The 21,553-nt window shown below is 37.6% G+C and overlaps 1 protein-coding gene across 2 annotated transcripts in view; it reads right to left on the reverse strand.

The window, feature by feature from the left end:
- Positions 1–21,553, reverse strand: part of LYRM4 (LYR motif containing 4) — a 92,707-nt gene that overhangs the window by 60,777 nt on the left and 10,377 nt on the right. For both annotated transcript variants that reach the window (XR_007629884.1, XM_050323277.1), the window contains exon 2: positions 8,666–8,786. Coding sequence is in view for 1 of the 2 variants with exons in the window: in XM_050323277.1 (XP_050179234.1) it covers positions 8,666–8,786 (121 nt within the window). In the remaining variant the exon portion in view is untranslated. The remainder of the gene's footprint in view (positions 1–8,665; positions 8,787–21,553) is intronic.

Consider the following 21,553-nt stretch of genomic DNA (forward strand, 5'->3'; position numbering starts at 1 on the left):
TGTTGCTATGATAAACCACACGGGTATTCAGAAGGTTGCAATTATATGCAGGCACACCAGACAGAGGACAGGGAAGAAGTCTTCCATTTCTATATTTATTTTTTTTTTTAGGTAATTGTTTTTTTTCAGATTTTTATTAAATGACAGTTAACATTAGAGGATTTTATAAATAGCTTTTATTTTGATGAACATTTTCAAAACAAGGAAACAAGTATAACCTCTGCAACTGGAATAATGGAAGAGTTTTAGTGACTGAACCAACAGACCAAGCATGCAGATAAGAAGATGGGGAAATAAAAAGCACTCATGATACCAGCTTCTAGGAGCAAATAGGACAAGCAGGAGTCTTTTCAGGCTGCCTTTATGCTGAGAAAGAAGAAGGAAATAAATTTTTTAGACTTGACAAACTATCCCTGAAAGAAACAAACAAAAAAAAGGCACCTCATTTAGAGTGGCAGGGGATGATTTTACAGCACATTTTCAGTGTGCTGAGAAGCATCGGAAAGGTCAGAAAAGAATTCAAGTAGCTTAAGGAGGAGCTAAAAAGCCTTCTCTTCCTGTTGTTAGCTGTAAAGGGAAAAACTGTAACTGTAATAGGCTGAGAGACTGATGAATGAGCACAGTGGGGGGGGGGGCGGGAGGGGACAGAAAATGTCATTAAAAAAAACACTGTACCACAGCTACAGGACTTGGTGACTTTTTGGATAGTGAGGGCGTCAACATCAACATCGTCATCCTGAATTACAGACTGCAGTTCAAGGGCAGCAAAACACAGTCCTGGGGATCAGAGGCACCAGTCAAATGGTGCCAAAGCTCCTCCTGGAGGGAAGTGTGCCTGCTCAGTTGCTGTGCCATTGAACTGAACACTGTCTCCTTTTCCTAAGCAGTACAAAACCAGGAAAGAAAGTTTTATGAGCAAGGAAAAAAGAAATAAAACAACAACAGATTAAAAAGCAACCTACAAATGTTGGGAGATCAAGAGATCGCTTGTGTAATAACAGCACTTTTCTCTCTTACTGTTTTCAGAAGTCTCCAAAACAGCAATCCCTTTAATTTCCTGAATTCTAGCTGTACATACAGGGTTTACCCCTGAAAAGGGATGGTCATTGAGAGATCAATGTTCTGACATAACCATTACACACATAAGGCTGTTACAGAGTTATACATTTCATAAATAACACACAAAATCGCCATACTTTTCCTATTCTGTAAAAAACAGATCCTCCGCAAATGTTCTGTTCTGCAGTAGACCACACAGAGCAAGAAAGACAAAAAGTTACTCAAAGGTTAATATAATTTAATGCAAAAAACCGAATCTTCAAACTGTCCCTCAATGGGCACCACTAAAAACCAGACTGACAGGCTTCAAAGCAAGAGCACATGGTCAGATTAGTAACACAGTAGAAGTAATTTGACCTGTGATCAAAACTTCAGCACTTATTTCTGCTTTCCCTCTATTGACACTACATTTTATTTGTACTAAGAAACACATCCACTTGCTGTTACCTCATTTGGAAGAGGCCCCCCTTAAAGTTTTGTTGCAACAGCCACTCCAAAGGACCGTATTCATTTACACGCTGGGCTGAACCCGGGAGAACTGGAAGCACAAGGAACGCATGGCAGATGAACACATCTGCCTGAAAATATGAACCTGAAAATTCTTCAGCACAGAATGGTTAGTGCTGCTAACTAATTCAAGGAGCTACTGACCAGCCAGGATGATAAAACTTACTCTTTTCCATGTGGAAGTTTACACCTAACATTTGTTTGATTGGATGTGACATATTGCCACTCCAAATTGCTCACTAGAAAGTAAGTCCTTCTCCTGTCCTTCAGACAGCCCTCCTCTGTGCATAACATCAGATGCTCAGATCTCTGGATGCATTATATAACTACTGTTACTATTTATGATAAGGCCCCAACCTCACTGGATTAGCCATTAAATACATGTAACAAAAATAATGACAGTTCTTTATGACACATAATTAGAGTAGTTTAAAAGCAGCTGCCAACACTCAACCATCTTTATTTTTTTATTTTTTTTTCAGGAAAGGTAACTGCATACATCAAACAATATGTTTTACCCTGAGCTCTTACATCAGAAAGACAAAGCTCGTTCTACCTCTGAGTTGCCTCTGCTGGTGACCTAAAGGTTACTTTGAATGCAGGGTCTACTTTGGTACTTAATATTGCAGACAGAACCTGCCACTTGTGGTTTAGTCAGCAAAGCAAATGGCAGCAAATCACTTGTGAAAACACAATCTTGTTCTCCATCAGGAGAGTTAAATGAAAGCCTAAGGAGCAACACTGCTCTGGGGACTCACACAGGTGTAACCTGGAGAGCCATGCCACCTGAAGAGGAATAAAATGTCTATTACACTTCCTGCACCCTCAGATGCCAGAAATTAAGCTGATATGACAGCTCTGAGCTTTTGGCATCTGTTACAGTATTCCAAATCTCCAAGGTTAGCCTACATGCCAAGATGAAAAAGGTATCTGAAAAGGCTAGACAAAGTAGACCTCGCTGCTAACAAGTCCTGGGAAGGGACAAGTTCTGATTTACCTGGGTGCCTGCTTAAATTTACCAAGCCTTTTTCAAAGTCACTCCTATGACACTTATTTCTTTGTTCCTCCTCCCTTTCAATCCCCAAAACCATATGATACTTACTGTATATAAAATGCATTTACTCTCTCATGGGAATATAAATCCAGTATAGCTCTGAATTTACTGCCTCCCAATTTCAATTTCAAGCTTTCGCTTGTTTACTGAAAGACAGGTATTATCTCTCCTATGTTATACATTCCTCCACCTGCATCTTGGTCTCTTTCCAAGCAAAGAGCACTGAAATTTAATATATTTTCAGGATTTCCATTGCTGTCTTAATCGTATTCTTCCTGGTAGGTTACTGTTATAAAGAAGTTTTCAAACTGCTTACTGCTTAAAGTTTGCAAACTTTACTTACTGTAAAGTAAGTGTAACTTGAACACTTAAATGACTTTAAGGGAAAGAAAGTATCTAAAAATATCACCCCAGAGAGCTTTGAAATTAAAAAAAAACCAACAAACACAGAAAAATCCCCCCAGTGGCTTCTAAACTGTAAGTCAGCTGATTTAAATTTGGTTTGTGTCTTTTCCATAAGCTTCCAGTATAATTTTGGTAAATGCATGTAAGGAACCAATCAAGTGAGAATACATAAGCAGTTAAAAACTGACTACCAGGCTAGGAGCAAGAGAAGTGCAAAAGGCTCATGCCAACAATTTGCTAAATTCTAGATGCAATTTCAAGGATTTAGAAGTGTACAGATAGTGCATTGATATCATGTCCTCACTTGACAAAACTGTTTCAATAGAATCTTTGTCCATGTTTTGATTATGCCACTCACTTCCTGCTCTTCTACTGTGAATGAGGCATTTGAAAACTTTACTGTGTCTACACTTGCTTCAACAAGCTAAATGGCTTGAGAGTTAAGACTAATTCTCCGTATGTACTGTTGGCTCTATCCTGGTTGGAACATGAGGTCCAACTGTAATAAATACAAATATATTACACAAGTAAAAAAACCAGCAAACTTCCAAGGATGTTCCTCTTACTGAAGAACTGTAAGTCTACAATTTTGGTAAAAAAATGGGTATTTACCATTGTGAAGCTGAAAAAATAACAAAGATAAAATTCAAATTCAGGGAGCTTCTCAAGAAAAGCAGTAAATTAATCTGTGATTTTAAAACTTCCTTGCAGTAACAAGCTTGATAAGAGGAAATCATATTAGAGCTCCAACATAATTGTCTACCAGCAGGAGAACATGACTTGACAATACCATACACATTCCTGAACAGTAGTGTGGATGCTGCCCCCTGTGCTCAAGAAGCTTCTCCAGCTATTCTTTCCTCTTGGCTTCAAAACTGCTGCCAACATAATGAAATACATCATACACTATTTTGTAACTTTCTTACATATTCATAAAAATTAGACAGAAATATGATTTGTAGCCTGAAACTACAACTGATAACAAGATTTTTGATAATGAACCTTCTCCTGCAAAGGGTATCTAGCCTACAGTGCTCTGCAGTATAAACACAACTATGTTCAGATATACAGAATATTTCTTAAAGTTTAATAAGAGACAGTCAATTCCAATGTTGCTCACAACTCTGCAAATTGGTACCAGTCCCCCAAATACTCAATAAAAGGCTTTCAGTCCAGAAATACATAACACCCTGACATTTACTAATTTACCTGCTATTGCTGCAAACCAATCACAGGATTACTAGAACCGAACTATGGAAAACAATGGGAATATTTACTGCTCAAAGGATGAGCAATCAGTCCAAAGCAGGTGCAGTAAACTAAGATAGTACCTCTAGCTTTTGTTTGCTAGAGTAACTATAATTGAAATTACTTGTCTTGCTAATTTTTATTGAACATGCTTTAACATGCTATTTTGATTAACAGAAAATTTCCTTATGCCATGGCTATATTATTGTCAGTTCATAATAATATGAGTGCTATATTAGTACATTCATTCAGCATAATTTCCACTTCCATTCAACTGTTACTCAAATTTACAATATTGCCAAGATAAGATACTGCTAATGAACACCTCAAGAAGGCTCAGTACTTGGCTACACTCAGCTGCACTGACAACTTGGCTTGCTAAAAAAAAATTAATCCAAAAGAACTGTTATTTTGCAAAAATTTCAAAACAAGACCATGCTTATAATTTGGAATATGAAGAAACATGGGAGTACAAGACCAAAATCTCCCACTAAGCATGACATGGGCTTTTATCAAGGCATTGCCATGAAGCATTTAATTAAAAGAAATGGAGCTAAAGTTACTACTATCAATGAATATTTCAAGGATTAGAATGTACTTTACAACATGCTGCAAATGTGAAAAATGCTGCAAGTACTGAATAGTTATCATTTTCAGTGGAACCTTTCTGATAGAGTTCTCATCCTTTAAAACCACATTCCATCATTCTTCTACACATCTGAAGGGAACAGTAAGAGAGGTCAAGCCTGAAGGAAACAAATTCAAAACAAAAGTTCATCTGTTCCCTTAAAAAAGCACCAATGGCCAGGCAGCAGTAAAGGAAGCAGATCCATAGTCCTGACTGTCTAACTGCTCACGGTACATTTCTTGTCTCCCTGCTCAAGGTTTGTAAAAACCATGATTCTCATCAGTTTGGATTATTTAAAGAGACAAACGAAAGCTGTGAAATATCAAAACTGTTGAAGGGTACTGTAGTTGTGTGATATCAAGAGCAGTAAAATTGATAATAAAGCCTTCAGAGCTGCCAGGAAAAACAAAATAGAAAACAAAACTACCAACAAGATTACTGGTAATTTCTAGCTACAATATAAGACTGAGAAGAAAATACTATGGAGGAGTATGCAAGAATGAGATCTATAAATTAAAACAAGTTTTTAATCAGAGCACACAGGTCTAACATAGGTTTTGAATTTCACTTTTATATTTTCATTTCAAAACTTGAGAGACAGCATGCCACAAAGAAAAGTACTTCAAAACACTCAGTATTAGCCTATCTTCAAAGTGGCTTTTATAAATCTTAAATTTCAGCAGTACATTTCAATGCAAATTCTCCTACTGCTAACATACTCCAAATAGTAATGGAAACTCACAAATGAAGTCATATTAGCATAGCTGGGGAATGGCTGTTATGAAAATCCTCAAAAGACCTCAAAAGTTTGCCTCAGAACTCTTTAAAACTTTCTGTTTCAAACTTACTTGTGACAATGCATTTCTTACAACACCTTTCTTTACAGGAAAGATACCACAAATTGTGTTGCTTACACAGTAAACATACACACCCAGAATCTTTATAGTGTTGAAAAAGAATCAGTTGTTCCTTCCTGCAGACAGACTATTTTTAAAATCAAAACCAATAATAAGCAGAGGAGGATCAAGGCAGAGATTAATGTTCCTCCATGCTTTTCAGCATTATAAAGCTACTTTTATAACACTGAAGCAAATTGTACAGTGACTGACATGAACAAAATGACAGTAATCTGTCACTATTTCACATTTTCCACTAGGCTGATTCAAATAGTTATTTATGAACCTTACACTTCAATGGTCACTTTGATGACTAAACCATAAATTAGAATGTAAAGTGAATATAAATTTGATTTTAGAGTAACAACAAATTGTCAGCAAAGAGGGGTATTATTTAATTTCTACCGACATACTATGAAAAAGTCAGCAATACCAAGATGATCTACATCATAATAAACCCCAAACTTAGCAAAAAACTATATAGTACATCTCATGTTTGCTTCAGTACTTCTGCATTTAAAAATAAAAGCACTTTATATTATGCTTGGTTAGTTTTAAATATAAAGTCTTAATAATACCAGATGAGTTCATTACATAGATCTTCAATTAAACAGGGAGGAAGAACCAATTTTTTTCCACAGAGCATGATGAAATTTGAGAGCAAGTAAATCTTAATATGAATTTAGATGCTAAGGTTTTTAATAGTCCCAATGAAAAACTGCCTTTAAAGAAAGTTGCTATTTTTACAATCTTTATGTTTTGCTTTACAGCTGAAAGTGAGTGACACTGAAACATAACAGAAGTTCTGCAAAGCACAAAAGTTCTCAATTTTTTACAAAAAAAAATCTCTATAACCCAAACATCAAGTCTTGCAGGATTTGTGTAAAAAAAAATTATCTTGATAAATACTAATTTTCTTTTATGAGATTATTTTTTGCTAAAAAGATCCATTGTGTAATATTATTGTGTGTTTTACTGTCTGTTACTCCTGGGAATATGTAAGATAAACCCTTCCAAAACTGAATGCTTATACTTTGCCTGGAAAATTTCTACAAGTGCGACATTTAAGATTTGATTTAAGAGATTCTTCAACAACTGAACCTGGGTCCAGGCAGAGGCACAGCAAGAAGGCATAAATGAAGTTCATCCTATTGTGTGATGTAATTCGTGAGAACTCAGCACCACACCCTCAAAAAACCTGGAGACTGGCTGTGTTAAGTGCATTAACACAGCAGAAAATCTGATTCCAAACCATCCACCTTACGCTACAAATATCTGCAGCCACGAAGTCCCTCCATAGCCACTGTCCATTGAGCAGGGATGCTGCTCAAGGCGAGGTACCCCACGAGGCTGAGAGATAGCTTAACTGACACCAGACATCAGCAGGTTGGTAAGAGATGTTTTTTGCTTGTATGTAACATTTAAGATACATATAGCAAGCTCAAGCAGTAATTTTTGTATCCCATACTAACTTTAAGTGTAGTATGTAGTGGAGTATCGAATGCCAATCTGTTTGCAATAATTAAATATTTTACATACATAAATTTACTGAATAGAACTCAATAGACTAACTACTAGGTCAGATTTGTACAAGTGATACCTGACTGTTCTCCTGGGAGACCCCTTCCTTAATTTTCTTCTCCAGCCTCTAGTACTTCCCTGGAGAAGTATCAAGGATATCAAGGGTCTCCAAGACAAAACCTCAAAAATAAGAGCTGAAAATACTAATTATCACCTACAGATATGAGAAAAACCATCATAATATTTAAATGCGATTGCATTGTAGCAATCCAATCTGAACTGTTTCTTTGAGAAAACACTTAAAATACAAAAATAGCAATGTTTAGGTTAAAAAAAGATAGCAAAACTATGGTAGCACAAAACAACACCTGTTGCTGGAAGAAGAAATGCCAAAGAAATAATTTAAGTTGCACCAAAGTATTCATAATTAACTGTCAAATCAAAGGGTCCGGCTTCCTACTGAAATAAGAATCCATCTAACTGACCTGTGGGTTGTTTAAACACGCATGCTAAAACAAACCCTGGAGAAACAGGTGCACATATTCATTTGATGCTTAATAAAAGTACTACTGAGCTCTGACTGTTGTCAGCAAGCAAAGATTTTTCAAGGAGGAACTGCTTAAGCATTGTGAACACCCTTAGAGGGTTCAGCTGTAGAAATTAGCTTTCTGCCGATTTCCAGTGGTCACTGTAGACAGACAGTGGGTATGTATGAGAAGTTAAAAAGCATCTAAAGTTCAACGAAGTCTACTTTGTGTCTAAATAGCATGGTACTAATAGAAGAAACAGAGAATTTATAAGTACTACTCAGACAAGAAAAATATTGCCAGTGATTCAATTATTCCAAAGAAAAATGTATCATGCTGTATGGACACATTCAGCCAGAATTTACTTAATTCACTTCCAGATTTTCTCGTTCTAACACTCTATCAGGACATAGGAAAAAACAAACACAGAAGAAGACGAGACTATTTGGAGTGAGTGTCACCGTCACCCTTCTAAACCTACGATGTGAGGAGGAAAGGCTGAGGAAAGGAATCTAAGACACGTGAGCTAGAGGAAACAGATTCAAAGGAAAATTAGGGCAGAGAAGCAGAGTGAAGAGGCAGCAAAACAAACAGCAGAGAAGGTAAGAAGAGCATACAAACTTTTGACAAGACCCGTTCCAGTTAATGGAACAAACAAACCTAAATCCCCCTATTGCAACCATCATTTCAAAAGACATACAAAAACCAACGTTCATCTAGAGATGTTTGAGCAAGGATCTACTTTTTCCGTTTCCAGTGGCATAAGACAGTTAACTGAGGAGGGTACAACTCTTAGATAAAATGAGAGAAATACACATACCTGCCGACGAATAACCTCTAGGTTTGCTTTGGCTTTATTCACCAGTTCTTCTATTTTTTCGGAATCCTTGATATTCTTGTTTTCTCTGAAGGCATCTCTTATCCTTCTGATGGCATATGTTCTAAACACAAACAACAGGAAGAAGTGTATTCATAGATGTGCCACAATTTATGACATTTCAACATTCCTTAAAACAAGCTAATGTAAAGAAATAAAATGCATACACGTACATATACATATATATATATTGCCCAGTTTTATACCTATATCTTTTTATTCAGAGTCTTGTCTTGCCAGAGTTGAAACAGTGTCCAGATTCTTTAATTAAAAAAAGTGTTTCTTGGAAGTTGTTGTAGAAACATTTAATATTTCACATATCAGTCCATCCTTAGTGCTTTAACAATACTGTTGGATGCCTGGCATGGATATTGCAAAGCTCAAGAACATAACAAAAAGCCTAAGGACAAGAAAGTAATTCTCCAGATTATTTTGAATCAGTATGACTATTCTTAACCTGTGTATTTTAAAGGTCATTGAGCTAGCCACTATATACATTACGTATTTTTATTAGATCTGATGTTGTAAACTAGTGGTGAACAAAGGCAGACTGATGGACCAGCCATAACAAAAAGAACTCCTTCCCAGTCAGCCTTTTCCTCTCCTGCCAAGGTATATTTCACCCCTCATTCCAACATCTCCTCATCCATTTCCCCAAATACAAGCAATAAGAGGACATTATTCTGCAAGCAGGAAGATGCTATGATCTCTGCTTTCAGAGAGGAAGATCCAAAGCCGTAGCCTTTTCCAACTGCTCCTTCTTTCCAACTGCAGTCTGTAGAGTACTGCTCAGTATAAAATAGAGTCAATAGAGTCAATTTCCGTATTAAAATAAAATTTTCAGACTAAGCAGTAGATACTGTCTTTACATGGGTCTTTGGGAGGGGTAGGAGAAATGGCAGTAAACTGATCCTGCTCAGCTATCTCAATAATGTCGCAATTCTGCACCACCACATCACATCAATATCACTTTTACTCCAGAAAGTAAAACCCTACATGTGGCACTGGAAGGAAACAAAAGGCTGCTGCAAATACCATAAATAGTTTAATATTTCAACAACCCTTTTCAATCTTGTATAACAGTGGAACTTGAGAGACAAAATTGGCTAAAACACCATAAAAAAATCCAAAGACGATGTTGAAAAATAAAATTTTTATGGAGGAGACTGAAGAGGGGAGAGGAAGAGGAGGGAAGATGAATAGCCAGTGGCACCCTGCTCCATTAGATGGTGCTATCCAGCTCCTAATGCAGCTTTCACCAGCCAAGCAGTGTATTTTCTCTTTGAGCTCATAAATAATACATTTCAATCACAGGAATCAGGATGGTTATGGAGTGCCACTCTGCTGCCGCACACTGGCAGATGGTGTGTGCTTTTAATTAGGGCCTGTTCACCTATAATGTGACACTGGGGTGCGGGAGCGAGTGTGTGAGTGTGTGTTTGTATGTGTGAAGTTAATAGAATGTATTAAATATGGAAGCTCATTCTCATCTGCAGCTGCTGTCCTAGTAATGTTTGAAGGGGAAGCTGATTATTTCTTCTAGAAAAGAAACAACCTCAAATCATTAGGATGTAGTATAATTCTGTTGCTTGATAATGGATTGATTTCAGATCACCCCATATACATATGTAGGGTTAAACGGTGCAGAAACATATATTTTCTGAAAGGACATGTTTCCAAGAGATACAAAGACTAACATATACATATTTAGCTTAAAAGAAAAACACCACCACCACCAAGTATCCATTAGTGGGTACAAGTCTTTCAAAATACAATATAAATGAGTAAATGCTATCTACATAAAAAAGATAGATGGGACAAAAGCAAATTCTTGTTCAGTATAACACCTACAGCTGGTGGTTTTTTTTTTTTTGTTTTGTACATATGATGCATTAATTGTTACATCTTGTCTCTCTTTCTCTCACTACATCCAACATTTGCTGAGAAAGAAGAGATACATACTTAGAAAACAGACCAATTTTTACCTATATTCAGAAAGTTGCACTGTTTTTACCTTTTATGATTTCTTTAAACTTTTATGAATATTAACACCCAAAGGAACTTATTTTATATAGTCTTTAACACAATTTTAATTCTAAAGCTCAGTCAATGTATCTCCACTGTTGTCAAAACACACTTTAAAGACTAGCTCTGTATCCTGACACTACTCTTTTACCAAGGTTACATTGAGATTCAATATATCTCTTAAAATAAGGATGAGCTCAACTCAAAGCTTAAACCCAATACCATAATGACTATAAAACATCCTTTCCTCCCCACTGAGAGGTGCCAGGGAAACATTTCACCAACATTCAAATTCTTTAAAATTCTTTAAAAAGTCTTGAGTCACGATATAAACAAACTGGCAGGTTTGGTGTGGTGTTTTTTTTTTGGTGTGTTTTCTTTTCTTTTAAACAACAACTTTTTATACACAACAAAAATTGTGAGCAGTGTCAATCCAAATCTTAACCCTCTCCACTTCAAGAGTTTCTGAACTGAATAGGCACTAAAAGCAAGAACTACTCTAAGAACTGTGATATTGCTTCAAGTCCATGAAAAAATTGAGTTCTTCTGAAAGTACAGTAGCGAGTGTAAGCAACATATAGTAAAGACACACATGCTATGAAAAGAACTTGTTCGTTCAGACATATATATGTTGGGGTTTTTTTTTTTTTAAAGAGCACTGCTCCAAAGATCTTCTGATTGATGAACAGAGTGGTCAGGTGATCAGCTGCTCTAATGGAGTGTATTTTCAGTGCAATAAAAGTAAATACTAAAACCAAACGTACCATTTGAAGGCACAGCTCAAAATGCCAGTGACAGTGAATATATGGTTACCTTTACAAAACTTTACAACAGTAACCTAAAACAAGCACTATCTGAAGGCAGAGTGGCAGATGAAAGGCAGACTGGCAACTGAACAAGTGGCTGTACTATATGGATGATTATTTATCCAAGGGGGCACTAAGAAACAGAGGGTATACAGCACTGCAACAAGTTTAAGCCAATGTGAGTGAAGAGGCACTGCTGCAATTTTACCATGCTCCCTGCTAGGCACAAACCCTCTCTCTGCCTCCTTTAGGCCAGCACAGTCAGTCTGGGGCCCCAAGCGAGCCAGACCAACTTGGTAACATGACAGAAGGCCTATGTACTACAATAATTAACTTCTTTTTTTTCTTCTGTTTTTTATTGTTTCCAGATTAGTGAACTTCATAGGCTCTGCATGGGATTGGATGAGTATCAGCACTGAGGAGGAGGGAATACAGCAGTACTAATTTTGATGGATACAGTTTGAAATTGATCCCTTTCAGAAAGGCTAAGCAAGTCATGTAAACAAAAGGGACTGTTCAGTGAGAAGGTACCAAGCAAGCTCTCCAGAGAAATAGAATGGGAAAGCAATTTTGGATACGTACACTCAGGTCCTACAGACCTTTGGGAAAGGTCTAATTCCTAATGCAGTAGTATTCATTAAGAAACGTAAATGAAAACTCAAACTACATTTCACAATGCACTGTTTTTCTCACCATTCTTTGAAGACACATATTGGAAAATGGCTGAAAGATGCAATGAGGCATTTTGCTTTTGTCATCCAAGTGCACTGAAATTTTAATAGAGAACACCTTTGATTTTATCTTCTGCAAAGACTTTCCAGTGAGCTAGTGGCAGCAAGGCCCAAGCAAGAGTGCAGAGATGAATATATTCACTCAGCACTTTCTTACTGTGCACACTCAAAACACTCCTTGTGATCCCTACTTACATGCATCTGTCACAGAATTAGTTCCCAATTAAATCCAAAGAATGCACTCAATGGGTAATAGGCTCGGTGTGATGGCTTCAGACCAAAGCTGCCGCAGGTGGGTGGCTACACAAGGTAACATATGCACATCAGCAGAAAATAGAAGAGTGGCTGGGGGTTAATGCGAGAACAGCACCAGGGCCAAAACATTACCACAGACTCACAGGACACGGGCACTACCTGATAATGTTAAGGGACAACAATGCCTCCACATAGTAGTAAAAAACACAATAAAAACAGTATTTGTCCTAATACTCTACCTTCAAAGAGTTCCTCTTTTATCTTCTCTGAAGCACAATTAAAAACCTAACATGTGTCCTCATAAAAATGAAGCCTGTAAGAAGAAAAGTCTGAAATAACAACTATTAATGAAAAATGAAATCACAGCTGAGGTACTTCAGAAAATAGTATCTGTTTGGGGATTTAGATATTTTTATTTCAAAATGTTTACTTACGTCATGCCCGGCCAAGAAAAATTAAAAATATTTGTGTTTGCTAAGCCAGAGTGTAAGAAAAGAAGGTGAAACATCAGGCAAACATTCTTGCTTTTTAAGTACACAGTACCAAGCTTTCAAAATAAAACTGGCCAAACAATGTCTTTCTCAGAACCACTTTGCATTTACCAGTATCACAACATGTTAAAGGCTTAAGTCATCGTTCCAAGCCATGTTTGCAAACACGTTGACATCTCTTGTCTTTGTGATTGTCAACAAGTACAATGTATTACTAGATCACACCACAGTTATAGGCAACACACGGTGAAAACAATGGCTATTATAAGTTATCGGCCGTTGAGTGCACACACAGAGATAGAAGAGGAGGATTGTGGTACATATACTGTGCAAGCAAAAACAAGTACATGGGAAGAGCCCAGCAGGTTAGAATATTCACAACTTTAGAAAAAGGTCTAGAATAAAATGCATTTTGCCTTATTAGCTTGAGTTGTATTTAATAAATTGAGGCAAGTGACCAGCAGCCAACCTCCAGGAAGTCCACTAGGGTTAATAATTTTGGAACGAAGTATTTGATGCTTTTATTTAAGGATGCAATGTACAAAAGTGGGACAACGATTTAGAATACAGTACCATTATATCAGGTGAGGGATCCTTTTTCTAAAAAGGTCAGCTTTCTCTCACTAAATTATATTTTCTTATGACTGCTGCCTTCCAATTAACGTCTAGTAACTTAAGGTAGCAACAGTATGAATTTTCAGAATTTTCCATTATTACTAGAAAAATGTGCACCAGATGAGATCTGCCTTATTACATTTTCAGAATTAAATGTCATTTAAAATAGAAAATTTTTATAATAAAAAACTATATGCAGAAAAATTATTTTAGCTTACCATAAAGTTTTATTAGCATTAGTGAAGACATATGTCTCCATATACAGAATTGCTTCAGAGGGAATGACTATTTATATAAATATATGCAGGTGTAAGCATATGTATTTCTGTATATATGTACGTATTTACAACCCTTTTTTCCTCTCTAAAGGTCTCATTGAAAGACATCAATAAAGGTGAATCAAAAGCTGCATGTAATTACCATATAATACTAAAGAAAGGAACATTTGACACAAGATGTGTGTTTGAGACTAAGAGGTAAGTACTTCATAGAGAACTAGTTGTGATTTGTCTAATTAAACACAAGACCAACAGAGGGGTGTGGATGCAGTGTTTTATCATCAAGGTGTTCCTCAGACTCCATCACTAGACACATTTTCAGCACTGCCACCTCAAGAGACAGCATACCACCACCACCTGTCTGTTTTCTAAAAATCAAAGCAAAGCCTATTCCTGGAAACAGAATTTGCTTGGGTGGGTGGGTGGGGGTGAATGCTGAATGCTGGGACAGGAGGCAGATCTACTGGCTGCTTTTGGGTTCCCTCAATGTTTTTGTTCTCCAGGATTAGTCAGACCAGTTCTCTCAGCCTTTTCTCACAGTGCTTCAGCTCCCCTGGTGGTTTCTTCTGAGCTGGCTTCAGGTTGTCTATGCCTTTCCTGAATGGGGAGCTGAAGGAGGCAAGAGCAGACACAGTACTCCAGATGTCATCTACCAAGGACTGAGTAGAGAGGGACAGTCACTCCCATCAATCTGCTCACTGAGCAACTCTTGATTCATCTCAGGATGCTCTTGGCCTTCCTTGCTGCCAGGGCACATAGCTCAGTCATTAAACACTTCCTTCTTCATGCTCCTGAATACTAAGAGTACTATTCACAGTTAACTATGATTATTTTTGCCATTCATTGAAACATACATTTTTGTTCCTATACTTTTAAAAATAAAAACAGTTATTGGCTTTGATTTTAAGTGTAAAGAATCTTTGCAGAAGGGAATCCTTTTTGGAAGGTCAAGGTTAAAAGAAAAAAGTAAAGCTGTTCAAATTAAAGAATTCCTTTAATCTTAATTCGAGTTGCAACTGCAATGTTATATTGCAGGACAGGTTAAAAAAGAGAGTTACCAGTGAAGGACCCAATTGAACAAGTTGTTCAGTTAATGAGGCACCGGGCAAGGATGTGCTGCAGGAACTAGAACCAGAATTTGCTACAGATGAAAAGTGTCCTGATGGTTTGAAATGAGTAATAGCTCTCTGCTGAGCTTTCACTGCCAAGTCCCTGACAACTGCTCACCAGGACACTGGGGGAGCTCAACAGTCCAATTACCAGGTGGGGAATGCCATGAAACTACAAGTTTCATGAAATTACTACCCTGACAAGGATGATTTCTCTCTTTTTTCTTTTGAGACAGATATATACCACTCCATTTGCTGTGCTAGTGTTTCTGAACAGTTCTTAAAAAGGCCCGGTCTGCTGTGTATTGTCATTACAAATTCCACTATATTGTCCTGGAAAAATTAGAGTTTTAGTACAGTGCTGTGGTCAACATTTCACTCTTCAGCATGGCTGGAGGTTCCCCTTCCATTCTAAGAAGAGACATAGTTCAGCTTGTGACTTGGGTACCCTGAAGAGGGCTAAACATATTGCACCCCTTGGTGATTGTAACTGTTCATTTAGAAACCCACTGGGTGCCAAGTAGCCTTGCTGGAGGCAAGCATTTCCCACTTGACAGTGGAAAATTATTTGCCTTTGATTAGGCAGTAGTGCTTACTTTTAATTAAACAGCAAGGCATAAAGCCTTGGGATGTTCTACCTTCTTGGACTGCAGTGTGGTTGGTCAGGATGATGATGAGATTTTGACAGGACATTTCTGAAGCACAGCATTATTTCTGATAGTGAAGATTCAGATATAGCAAACATCTACAGTACCCATATTATTATTTTGATATAGAAATTATAGAAATGCTAATTCCTTAGAAGAAAAAGGGGATCAAGTATTAGAAATGTGTTGATAGCGTACAGTTTTAAAATAAATGAGATATTCTGACTTATGTAAGACTTAAAAAACAGTTCTCTGAGGATCACCTGAGGTGAAGCTTTGTTGGTCATTTTGACAGACTAGTACTTTTGAGCATACTGAACAGATTTCTAACAAAGTTTTATTTTGTAAAAGTGATCCTTATATTCCAGTAATAAAGACGATTAATTTTGCCTTTTGGTTTATGCTCAAGCATAAACATGTGTTTTTTGAGACAGAGGGATTTTAGCATTCTAAGTCCAAAATGAATCTAGTAAAAGAAATTGTACTTAAGTTAGATAGGGTCCAGTCATCTCAAGACCAAGACAACGATAAACCACAAATACAATTTATTAAACAATCCATATGAAGTAGTATACCATGTGCTCAGTCTGTTTAGGCACAACTTACTAGAAGTTACAGGATTTAGAACGTTGAAGTTATTATCCAAAATTTATTCTCTCATCCATTTCTATCAGCATTTTAGCTGATCAAAAAGTCTTTGTTTCTTATAACTCAGTCAGTAATGACAAACATCCCCCACTGGACCTCCTATCACCATATGGCTCAATGACCTTCCCTCATTTATAGCAAAGCACTGCATGTTTAGTTTAGCAAATCTGCAACATCAATTTTGACAACAATGATGGATATTTGAAATTACAATGTAATACTTAGCAGCATAGAAAATTCTAACATATGCAAAGCCTATTAGTCAAATCTAGACCCTAAAAAAAATCAATTTGGAGTTCATAGCAAAATCACCCTCCTACTTTGTGCATATAACAGAGTACTGAATATTATTTTCGGATATTTGGGATTGCAAATACATGCCTTTGGACAAGGTATGTAACATTTCAAGGCTCAGAAAAAAAAGGAACGCAGGTTATTTTGTATACTATGAACACTACCTAAGGTAAAGAGAGTCAAAAGAGTTAGACATTCCTTTCTGTATTTTTTCTATTTAATTAGTTACAGATATGGAAGTCTTCACAATCTTTACTGGTGATTACACTAGCGTGAAAGAAAGAGGGGTTGAAAACTCCATCCTGAACCAAGAGTGGAACAGTAACCAGAAATGCAATGGATACAAACTCTGGGTGTCTCTTCATCCCTACAGGAAATCAGACACAGCTTCTCACACGATGAAACAGCAGGAGGACCCATGGGTGAAACAGAGGCAAGGTTTGAAGGGAAAAAGAATATTCTGCTCGGTAAAGCTGAGTGGCGGATTCCCCATGTCAGAGGGACAGATTTGAAGGCCTATGGTAGGCATAGCTGATTTTCATCCGCATAAATAACGCAGCACCTCGATGTGCCAGAACTACCCACCAAGACTTTCCATACTGCCAGGTTCTCCACTCCTTGTACCTCCCAGGTGTTTTCAGCACATGTAAGCATTGGAAAAAGCCAGACTCTCCACAGGCTAGTTATGGAACAATGTGTCCACAGGTCTTTATCTTTGGGGTGTAATGATGATCAGCTAAGACATATCCAAGACCTCCAGTAGCTCCAGTAAAATAAATTCTGCTTCTCAGGACCTATGCATTGTAAGTATTTTCCTGAAGTCCAGAAGTAATATACTAAAATCTGAGTGAAGTAACACAACAGTCTTGAAAGCTACTTCACATAAAAGACAGAAAGAAAAAGAAAAAAAAAAGGGTTACACCCAATTTTCCTACTATTTCTCCTACAATTACACTAAAAAAAGTAGGATGGATGATTATCTGCCAAATATGAAGCAAAGAACATCTACCAGTCAAAATCATAGAATCATAGAATCATAGAATAGATTGGGTTGGAAAAGACCTCCAAGATCATCAAGTCCAACCCCTGATCCAACTCTAATTACTATATCATGGCACTAAGGGCCATGTCCAATCTCTTTTTAAAAACTTCCAGGGATGGTGAATCCACCACCTCTCTGGGCAGGCCGTTCCAATGCCTGATCACCCTCTCTGTAAAGAATTTCTTCCTAACATCTAACCTAAACTTCCCCTGGCAGAGCTTGAGCCCATGTCCCCTTGTCCTGTTGTTAGTTGCCTGGGAGAAGAGACCAACCCCCACCTGGCTATAACTTCCCTTCAGGTAGTTGAAGAGAGTGATGAGGTCACCTCTAAGCCTTCTCTTCTCTAGACTAAACAATCCCAGCTCCCTCAGCCTCTCCTCATAGGACTTGTGCTCAAGTCCCTTCACCAGCCTGGTTGCTCTTCTCTGGACCCGCTCCAGCACCTCAACATCCTTCCTGAACTGAGGGGCCCAGAGCTGAACACAATACTCAAGGTGCGGCCTCACCAACGCAGAGTACAGGGGAAGGATCACTTCCCTGCTCCTGCTGGCCACACTGTTCTTGATGCAGGCCAGGATGCCATTGGCCTTCTTGGCCACCTGGGCACACTGCTGGCTCATGTTCAGCTTCCTGTCAATCAGCACCCCCAGGTCCCTTTCCACCTGGCTGCTCTCCAACCACTCTGTCCCCAGCCTGTAGCGCTGCAGGGGGTTGTTGTGGCCAAAGTGCAGGACCCGGCACCTGGCCTTGTTGAACTTCATCCCATTGGAGTCAGCCCATCTCTCCAGTCTATCCAGGTCCCTCTGCAGAGCCCTCCTGCCTTCTGGTAGGTTGACACTCCCTCCCAACTTGGTGTCATGTTTCTTTTGGGCTATGTATGGCCTCCACCTCTAAAACTGTGGTGCATACACCCCTACCCTCCACACTACAGATCCCAGCATACAATGCAATACTTTGATCTGACCAGACAATATATGCTTTGAGACAGAAAAATGAGATTAAATTTAAACCTCAAGCTATTCAAGTCCAGTGAACAGAAGTCATTCAATAAACCTGCTGACAGATCTTCTGTCCATTGAAACAGTTTAATCACTGTAACAGAAATGGAGATCAGAAATACTCAGGAAGACAAAGAGAGGGATCAATTTTCTTTCTTCAAGAAGAGAAACATTGACAAACGTCTTTTAATCTAGTCAAGCTTAAGTACGTTAAGTATAGATGTTAAAATTTAAAGGTGAAGACAGGTTAGCATCAGTAATTGTTAAGCAATCTTCCAGTCAACCTCTTAATGCTCTCTTAGAGTCTTAAACTAAGAAGGACAAAAAAAGATCACCTTATTCTATTTCTGTATCTATATCTATATACATTTTATTTAATAAGACTGAGCTCAGAGCAGTACAACTATATATCGAAAAATGTTCTGCATTTCAAGCCAAAAGTGTGCTACAGAAAAGCCCAGACAGTACTTAATAGCTAATTAAAAGTCACAGGAAAATATTCACCAACATGAGTGATGGTAGCACTTTTTGTCCTCTATCTGCAAGGAAGGAAAAAGAAAACATATGGCAAACACCAGCTCCTTCTCCTCCCATAAGCACGTGGCTGCTGGCTACAAGAAGTTCTTCTCAGATAACATTTACTCTAAATGTAGAATTAACATCTGGCTTAAAACTCAGTAACTCGGATGAGTACTGTCTAAAGTTACTGCATGAGATAATAGGAGAGGAAAAGAGGTATCAGGAGTGGTCTATTTATCATAACAGTGTTTTCAGTATAACATTTTATGACCAGATTACCTTCCCTTTGACATGTGACATGACCTTCCATTCCCCTGGGTAACAGAAAAAGCTACCAATCTAGGAACAAATTACCCACAGAAGTTGCAGGAGCACCAGGTCCCCAGCTAATGGTAACAATAACTTGCACTGATAGAGAATTTCTCCTTCGAGGGTTCCAATAAATTGTTGGGAAATAAAACCCCACAATCAAGCCTCAAAATCCATACAGGTTAGCAAGCACTCCCAGTAGTTCACAGAACAAGGAGTTCTGTAGATATAGGTACAGTATATTTTTTGGCCAGCCCTGCACTGCTGTAGCTAACAGGTCTATATTCATCCTGTGTTGCCATTGCTTTCAGAGGTGATTGTGAGGATGCCACCATCAGTTTGATAAATATTCATATTTCCCTGCAAACTCTGCAAATAATAGGCAGCAATTTGGGGTATAAATTATGAAGTGAAAATAATAAATTAAATTTAGTAAAAAATATGCTCTGGAAATCAGGAAACCTATTTAGAGCTCTCCATGAAATGCATTGTTTATTACTGTTTTGTAAATAAAACATTTGAACATTCCTTTTCATACTATAAATTAGTCAGATCAGGGAAAAAACCATTATGAGTGAGACATATAATTTACTTTAGCCAGTAACAAAACTACTTGATACCTCAACGTTCCTCCCTTCAAAATTAGGTTACATATGAAGACCATTAATTTCAAAACCTATTTGCTAACTAACTGGACTAGAAAAATGCTGTGATATCTTAGATAGGTCAAAGATGTTTTCTGAAACTTAGTAGCAGGTCAGTTTCAAGGCAATACAACACAGCTCTATTTGGCATCACAAACACAATTCAAGCTATAAACTTCAAGGGCTGTCTTACGCATTTCATTTGAGCCATATTCAAAACATTTTCCTGAGAAGGAGGCAGTCTGATGTTATTTAAATAAATAAAAACACTGAATACATTTGGATGAATGAATGAATTATTGTTTCACAAAGAATTCCATTAGTGATTCTATACAAAACTTCATGAAGTGCGATGGCTTGTACCCGGCCCTTTCTACTCCCCTCTTCTTAACTGTGACTAACAATGCAAATAAATGAGGGCTCTGAACCACCCCCTGGCCACATTTGGCTCTTTCATTGCCATTCTAATATAGTCTGCAGAAATTTAACATTCACGCAACGCGTAACTGTGACAAGATAAACTGAGCTTTTCCAACACCAAGATTCTCAGGAAACCTGTGCCCACACTTCTCCTGCTTAGGCAAACAATAAACAGACGTTTGCATCTGTGTGTGACTGCAACTGAGTATTGTGACAATGTGTATGTTTGTTGGGGAAATACATGATGCCACTACATAAATACTGCCAAGCAAAAATACTATGTATCCTGCAAGCAAATACTAGTTAGCAGAAATCACATGCTGTGTAAGAGAAAGATGGAGACAACTCTGTAAGGACTGACCTCACAGGATACAATAAATTATTTTCATAGGCACAGAACTAAGTTTAATTACATAAACTCCAACACCACAAAGGATTAGTGATTATTAGCAATGTATTAGAATGAATTACTGTCTCAGGGAAATATTTTAAATTAATTTAAATTACACACACTTCCTTTGGCAGTTAAAATAAGAGAACCTTACTTTTAAACAAGCTAATGATGTAAAAACAGGTCTTTAATGGTTCCAGACCAGGATACGCCAGACAAGCAGATTCAAAAGGACTGTCAAGACCTGTCAATGGAGATTCTTCTGTATTAAGACTAACACAGCTGTCATACTTTCTCTAGTTTCCACAATGGATTCAAAGCTTGCTTTAAATAGGGATTTTGAGAAAGGATTACTGGGATTGAGCAGAAGTGAATTCCCAATCTCTTGCCACCAATACATTCATATATGCATACACACACATAGTATTTACTTTGTGCATAGGCTTCTTTTCTTTACAAGAGGTAATAAGATATAACCAATTGCTATTTATTAAAAAACTTACAAAAAAAAAATGTATCTAAGCAGCAGCTTTCCCCAAAACTTTGTAACAAACATGATGCTGAAGAAAGTCTAGTCCCAAGTATTAAACTGAGTCCTCAGTCTCTGAA

This window comes from Myiozetetes cayanensis, unplaced genomic scaffold (assembly GCF_022539395.1).
Source record: "Myiozetetes cayanensis isolate MyiCay16 unplaced genomic scaffold, myiCay2020 scf1, whole genome shotgun sequence".
Classification (NCBI taxonomy): Eukaryota; Metazoa; Chordata; class Aves; order Passeriformes; family Tyrannidae; genus Myiozetetes; species Myiozetetes cayanensis.